At 37.7% G+C, this 7883-nt stretch overlaps 1 protein-coding gene across 1 annotated transcript; it reads left to right on the top strand.

Annotated features, from left to right (window-relative positions):
• The first annotated feature begins 6431 nt into the window (after positions 1–6431).
• LOC130685002 (olfactory receptor 1052-like) lies at positions 6432–7397 on the top strand. Its single transcript, XM_057508175.1, has one exon. It carries the CDS (start codon positions 6432–6434, stop codon positions 7395–7397), a length of 966 nt encoding a protein of 321 aa, XP_057364158.1.
• The last annotated feature ends 486 nt before the right edge of the window (positions 7398–7883 follow it).

Here is a 7883-nt window from a genome sequence, read left to right on the forward strand (position 1 = left end):
CGTGTTCTATCATGGTTTTCTGGAAATACTTAGGAATGATTAAATTTTCAAAACTCAGTTCCTATTGTTTAACAAATTGTGTCTTTGTTTCTTTAGTTTACTAGAGTGTAAATGAGGACCATTTAATATGTTTTGGAAGGGTAAAGGCTTCAATAAATCGAATCAAAAAACTTAAAACATTTTCGTATTAACCAAACATATACCTGGTCAAACATGTATCTTGGAATTGAGTCCTATTAATTTCATGTGACTGCCTTTCACTTAGGAAATACTTAAAGGATGCACAAACATGAAGCTTTTGTATCTCTTTTCCCCTTATTTATGAGGACATCCAAGAAAATCAAGATTAGGCACCACAAACTTATTTTTTTTAATATTGAATTATTTTTGTGAGGTGTTTCCCTTTACAGCATTCTCTTTATGGAGAAGATTTTTTCTCCTGTTTGTTTACTCAGAAAAGTCATATACTGTTCTTTCACTTGCTAATTAAGAATCTGTCTAAGTTATGACAAAAATAGGGATCAGTTACCAGACTATAAGATGGATAACAGTTGACTGAGATAAGATTGATATCATGTATTTACTCAAGGATAAAATATTCTTAGGTGATGATCAACTAACATGTAGCTGGTATATTTACCTCTTGCATATGTGTGATACAGTCCAAAAGTCGGGAATCCCAATTGTTTCTTCTAATCCAGATCCTTAGCATTTGGCTTTCTTGTCTACAAGTACTCCAGATGTTTCAAAGGGAGAAATAAAGTTAATAAATCATTTATTTCTCACAAGCAGTCATCCCATCTCTCTCTTGACAGGCCTGCAGCAGAAGAGGACTCCACCCAAACTCTCTGGTCCAGATAAGCCCTCCACGCCCTTGTAATTACCTGTTGATTTGGAGATGGACACTTCTCTCCATACCTTGGAAATACATATTGATATGGAGGTGCACTAAAGCCAGGCAAGAGATTCTGGAAATACTGTAATTTTACCCACAGGCCACCCCTTCAGTAATCTTGCCTCACAATCTACACATTCCCCATGTTCCACAATGGCCCCTGGGTTAGAAAACTGGGGCATGAAATCATGATAATCCTTAAATCAGAGGCTTCAGCTTAATTTCCTATGCATATTAAGTCCATAGCTCACCCATTCCACAGGCAGTCAGTAGCTGAACAGGTCAGAGTTCAGAGCAATCATCACACAGCAGCCTCAACACCAGGCGGCTGGTCCAGGCCATAAAATCTGTAAAAGAAAATAACCTTAAGGGCAATAAATACATGTTTTAATGACACCAGCATAGGCAAATCTTGTCCATCAGATAGGATACATGCCAGAGAGTGGTCCTGTGCTTGAACAGTGGCAGGAATGGGGTTTCATCCTGGTCTACTATACCAGACATTCAGCCCTCTCCCTGTGGGAGTTACAGATGGGTCAATATATAGGTCCCAATATATAGGCAAGTACATGCACTGGACATAAAGATAAAACAAACCTTCCCCATAAGATGCTCTTACCTCCCAGATGTCTTGGGCATACGACTGTAATCTTTGGGGGACCCTCTACGGTTACTCCAAGAATACACACAAGGCCCGCTTCCAGGCCTTTTCCCCTGGTGCCAGAAGGGCCAGCCATCACTGGTCCATGTGTTGAAATGTCGAGGGCCACATCCACTCAACAGTGTCTCCAGGGTTTAAAGCAGTTGGGGCTGGCAGCACGATGTTGCTTTGCTGGCCATATCCTGCCTTCAGTAACTCCTCTTTGATTTGCACAAACAGTTGTATAGGAGAGGCAGCAATGTATGTGAGCATATTCACAGGGCTCAAGGCTCCTTTCTGAATGGGCTTCTCATTCAAACTCCACAGCACTGTCCATAAGTGAACTGACCAAACCCATAAACTACTGGTGTCCTACTTCAGGCCAGATTTCAACAAACCATTGTACCTCTCTATCATGCCTGCCCCGGTAGGGTTACCCAATAAGATGCTCTTACCTCCCAGAGATGCTCAGTACATGAAACTTCCACTTCATTCCTAGTTGCTGCACCCATTCTTGTAATGCATGTCCACTAAAGATGTTGCCTTGATTACTCTCAATCACCAGTGGCCAGCCAGAGATTGCAAAGAGATTCTCTAGTCCCCTCTTGGTGTTTTGCTGATCTGCACAATGTGCAGAAAAAGAAACCAACAGGCCAGTAGCTGTGTCCACACAAGTCATGGCATACCAATATCCTTCCAATATGGACAGAGGCCCAATATAGTCTATCTGCCACCTGAGGAGGGGTATTGGCCCCTTTACTATTGTCCCTTGTTACCACTAAGGTCACTAGAGCATGTATGAATGTCCCTTTTTACAGGAAAGAAGGCAATCTCAGTTTTTCATCACTAGAACATTGGATCACTTGTCTGAGTAGTATGTATGTGATTGGAACTCATGTCTTCAGTTCCTGCAATTGCATTTATTATTTGTGTTGTTACTTTCTCCCAGGATTTTTGAATTTTGGAGAACATATCTGTTTTGAAAATTGTTTTACTTATAAAAGGAAGTATGTTTTATCAGAGTGAAAGCAGAGGCATCTCCTGAACAATGCTTGAGAGGACCTGCAGTTGGATGATTATTTCCAATCTCAAGAGACCAGAAAGGATGCTAATGATCCAGCCTGTGGAAATCTGAGGATCACATCGACACAATGAGCTACAGTTCCCAGAGGAAAGAAACCACACATTGAAGAATCTCTACCTTCAGCAGTAAATCCTCTATGAGAGAAAACCTGGTCTTCTTCACTAGATATTCTGCCTGCTCTGGACTTTGCTTAGTTGTAAGTATGTTTAGGAAATGGGAAGTAGGTTTATTTTAAACTTTCAATAATTCCTAGCTCCCCACACTAAAATAATCTGTTATCAGCTGTATGATTTCAGTATTGGCCAAATGGCCAGAAAACAATTTCCCAACCTGTGGATTATATTTCCTATAAAGGATTTTTCTCATTTTATGGGAAAAAGGTAATATCTACATAGTACCTATATTCAATATTTGTGTGTGTGTGTGTGTGTGTTGAGTGTGCTTGTCTGTATATTCATGGTGTTATATATTTGGTTTATGTAGTAACTTAAGTTTACTTGAACACTTATGGAAAATTCTTTGAAATAGAATATCTGAGAATTGTATTTTTGAAATATCACAAGGAAAATCCTTTTTTTCTAATCTTGTCTACTAATAGTCTCTTGAAATATATACTAGGTCTGATTTTATCTTTTGATTCCAATAACAATATTTAGAGAATTATTTTCTATTTTACTTGAGTCAGTCACTACATCCTTTCTGTGACAAAATGAGAGCATACACACAGACACTCGATCTCAGAGCTCAAGACTGGCTGTTTTTGGTGTAAGCTGCTAGCTACATCTTCCCATTACAGCTCTAATGAAAATGAATTAAACAGTCTTCAAATCACTGCCTATTATTTTTAAATTAGAATATTTAAGCTATAGTTTTTGGTCTTTCTGTGTGTTGCGGTTGTTGATTTTGTTTTTGAACTTTTTACTTATGATTAATACTTTGTTAAGTTTTACTTTTTGTCTTTGATTTCTTGCTTCTTTTGTTATATAAACCATTTTTAATCCATGCACACTTTAAACTATTAAATTTGTATCATTTTAACTTATAAATCAATGTATATATTTATGAAGTGATAGGATTATGAATTTATAAATGTGATCTATAATATTTCATGTAACATTTATGCATATATTTGCAAATAATATTCTATAATATGAATAATAAATGACATATATTTACATAAAATGTTTTATGATAAATTTATTTATAAATAGTATATCTACATGAGTATACTTTGTCTGTAAAACTTCATGAAAGCATATGGTGATATATTTCACTTTGGATAAACAACTATGTACCTATACTATGGAGAGTCTATTATTTTCAAAACCATGAAACCTTCTGACAGGTATTTGGTTGGATTCCCTGTTTTACCGTAATGAAAAAATGCTTTTAATTTTTTCCCAATATCCTTCAAACCAGCTGTGTCATTGATCACTGATGAGTATAAATCAGATGACTGTGATGGAGTTTCATATTTTTTTAACACCCTAACATTTCAAGCTATTGATCTGAAAGCTGGAAAAAATGAATTTGAGGATGTCATTATGTTATAAAAATGTTATTTTCAATATTTATTTTCCTAAGAAATCACTCACACTGTTAGTGTTCTAAGCAGCCTCTTATTTTATCAGGAAGACAACACTGAATGATCCCAGAAGCCCTGCTTTTGGAGACAGAATGAATCTGTGTCCCAGTTGTAATTCTGACAGCACGAGAGGAAATGATACCTTGACCCTTGGTGTTACTTTTCTCTATAGATTGTCCTCTGCTGCAAGTTCAATAAATAAAGAGGTTGCTAGAGGCTTGCTGGGACCTTACTGGGGTCCCATTTGGTTTCCTCCCTCCCTCCCTGCTCTCCCGCACACAGTTACTGTTCCTCTGCATCCTGGTGCTGAGACATGTCCATGGGTCTCATGTGTCAGTTCATCGTTACACCCACAGTGTGAGACCTTATGCTAGTTGAACTGGCGGAAACTCTATTTTTAAACTCTTTCTCTATGTGATAAATGGAAAAATCATACACACTCTGTCATACCAGTTCCTTTTTATGGTTTGTTGTAGACAGGCAAAATACATAGTAAAGCAAAGGCAGAGCTATATTGGAACTGAAGCCATGCCAGGTCTGATATACTCAGTAATGTGATGTTCTCTTTCCAGTAAAAAAGCCTTGCAGAAGAAAAAGGTTACCATCAATAAACATACAGAAATGGCCGTTCATCGCCAAAGACTTTTTGCCTTAGTTTCTGTTTGGGTTGAACTTATTTCTAGGTTATGAAATTCCAATTCTATATTATACAATCTAGTTGTATTAACACAAAACAAAAATCCTTTTTATTTTCAACAACTCATTTCTTTCCCTTGGAAACAGCTAGACTTAGATTCACACATACTTCACAAGGCCACTGATCTAAAATATAGACAGAATCTAATTTATAATCTCAGTTGATGAGGGATGAGGTTACACTCATAGAATGAACTTTTTGCTTTCATTTAGCAGTACCTTGAAGGCTGCATCCCAAACTTACCCAAATGCTGACCTTAGTAGACGTCAAGTCCCAAGAGAGCACAACTCATATACCCTTCTTGTGATCTCTGATGCCTAACACAGTGCCTGGCATAGAAGGAATGATTGTTGTGATAAGCCACCAATATGTGTAGCTTGTTACAGTAGCAAAAGGAAGCTAATCAGCCCACTATAGAGTGCCTACTGTCTCTTCCTATTTACTCTCCCCTTCTTTATTTACTTCATAACACTTGTCATGATTGTATATAGTCTCTTAATATGTGTTTGCTTATTTCCCTAATAAAATGTGAGCTTGTTGAAAGCAAGATAAATTTTCTTGTTCACTGCTTTTTCTCTGTCAAATGTGGCATTTGGCACAGAGTTATAAGTAATATATATGTTAATTACGTATGAAAGTATACATGAATGAATTAGTATCAATATATAACCATGAATATTGTTGAGTTAATATAATAACATGTTCAAAAACAAGTGAAACCAAGGGGCAGCCTACATTTTTCAATGCAGAACATTTCTGATAGGTGTAGTTTTGGTACATCGTACTCACATCTTGCTTCTGTACATCAGGATTTGGGGTTTTAATGCTGACATAAAACAGAGATGCAAAGGTGAAGTTATAAAAAGATGTGAAAGGGAAGGGTTTTCAAGTGAAATTGCACTGTTGTTTTTTGATTTGCCTTAATATTAAATAGTAAACAAACACATTGCTCTACCTCCTTTTTGTAATTCAAGTGTCTTGGGGGACATAGTCATTGATTTCCAACTGGGGAATCAGAGCAGAAGGTGAGACAAAAAGTTCAGATGTTTGATTTGGAAAGGATGGGGGGTTCATATTATGAAAGCATCATGAGTTACCTGGGGGTGTAAAAGTAGGAACAGGTTGGCCATAGGATGAGGATACATTTTTATCACTGGGAGCTACAGTTCATAACTCACATAAACAGGGGGCTTGCATACATCAGAATGGTCAGACGTTTGGTGTAAGGCAAGTCTGGGTTGACTGTCAGTTTAACCAAGTAATTAATACTTTTTTTGATCTGAGGGAATTTTCTTATCCCAGTTATCATGATATACAAACTGAGAAGTGCGGGATAAAATAGTCTCCAGTTCCACAAATTCGAGTCACTATAGATGGATTGCCAAAACTCATATGACCCACTGCTAAAGTTCATTTCCTTTCTTCATCTAACTACAGGGTGAAATTAAATGCTCCATTCTATTACTGTACCAGATCGTGGAAGGAATCCTATTTCGCTTTTTCATCTGAGTGATATCATCCTGTTCTGCGATGAAAGATTGCTATAAGCCTGAATGCCTGGCAGGTTGGAATCATACAGTTGTGAAGGAATTCCTTCTGGTAGGTTTAACTGAAAATCCTAATTTGCAGATCCCTCTCTTTTTGCTCTTCACCCTTATTTATTCCATCACTCTGCTAGGCAATGGGGGGATGATTATCTTGATCAAGTTAAATTCTCAACTTCATACTCCAATGTACTTCTTCCTTAGCAACCTCTCTTTTTGTGATATCTGCTACTCAACTGTATATGCTCCTAAAATGTTGGTCAACTTTTTATCAGAGCAAAGGGTCATCACATTTGTTGGCTGTATTCTACAGAGTTTCCTTTTTGCAGTGTATGTAACCACGGAGTGCATCCTCCTGTCTGTGATGGCTTATGACCGCTATGTGGCGATAGCTAATCCCTTGTTGTATACAGTCATAATGACCCAGAGGATTTGTATTCAGATGATGCTGGCATCTTACTTGGCTGGGCTCATTAACTCTTTGATACACACAGTAGGTTTGCTCAAATTAGACTTCTGTGGTCCTAACATCGTGAATCATTTTTTCTGTGATGTTCCCCCTCTTCTGAGGCTGTCTTGCTCTGATGCCCATAACAACGAGATGCTGCTTTGGATATTTTCCACTGTCATTGCAACATTCACTTTCACTGTCGTCATGGCCTCTTACATTCGCATCGCTGCTGCCATCCAGAGAATCCGCACAGCCTATGGGAGGTGCAAAGCTTTCTCCACATGTGCCTCCCACCTGACTGCTGTGACCTTGTTCTACGGGTCTGTGACCTTTAGTTACATCCAGCCAAGTTCTAAGTATTCCCTGGAACAGGAGAAAGTCTCTGCTGTGTTCTATACATTGGTGATCCCCATGCTAAACCCACTGATTTATAGCCTGCGGAATAAGGATGTGAAAGATGCAGGAAAGAGATCACTAGGGTGGAAGACCACCTTTATTTGACTCAATCTTGCATAAGGCTTTGCTTACCTCCTTTAACCAGCAAGTAGATAGATTTTCCTCATAACTGCATCACAGGTACAATCATAGAACTCTAATCAAGATACCACCATGAAATTTGAGAAATGAGTGTTGAATTTGCCATGAAGACTGGAAATCACTCTATTTCACAATTTTTTTTAAGGTTGAATAATAAACTTTTTATTTATTTATTTATTTTAATTAAGGTATCATTAATATACAATCTCATGAAGGTTTCACATGAACAACATTGTAGTTTCAACATTCACCCGTATTATCAAGTCCCCCCCACACCCCATTGCAATCACCGTCCATCAGCATAGTAAGATTCACTATCCATTCTTCTCAGATTTAATACTTTCATACTCTCAAGGTGATATAAATTATTTTTCTAGCAAATTCTCATGCTAGACTCTGATAAAACTCACTGTGGATTTAAAAGAATCTGATATCATCTCAGCTCAGAAA

This window comes from Manis pentadactyla, chromosome 9, assembly GCF_030020395.1.
Source record: "Manis pentadactyla isolate mManPen7 chromosome 9, mManPen7.hap1, whole genome shotgun sequence".
Lineage (NCBI taxonomy): Eukaryota > Metazoa > Chordata > Mammalia > Pholidota > Manidae > Manis > Manis pentadactyla.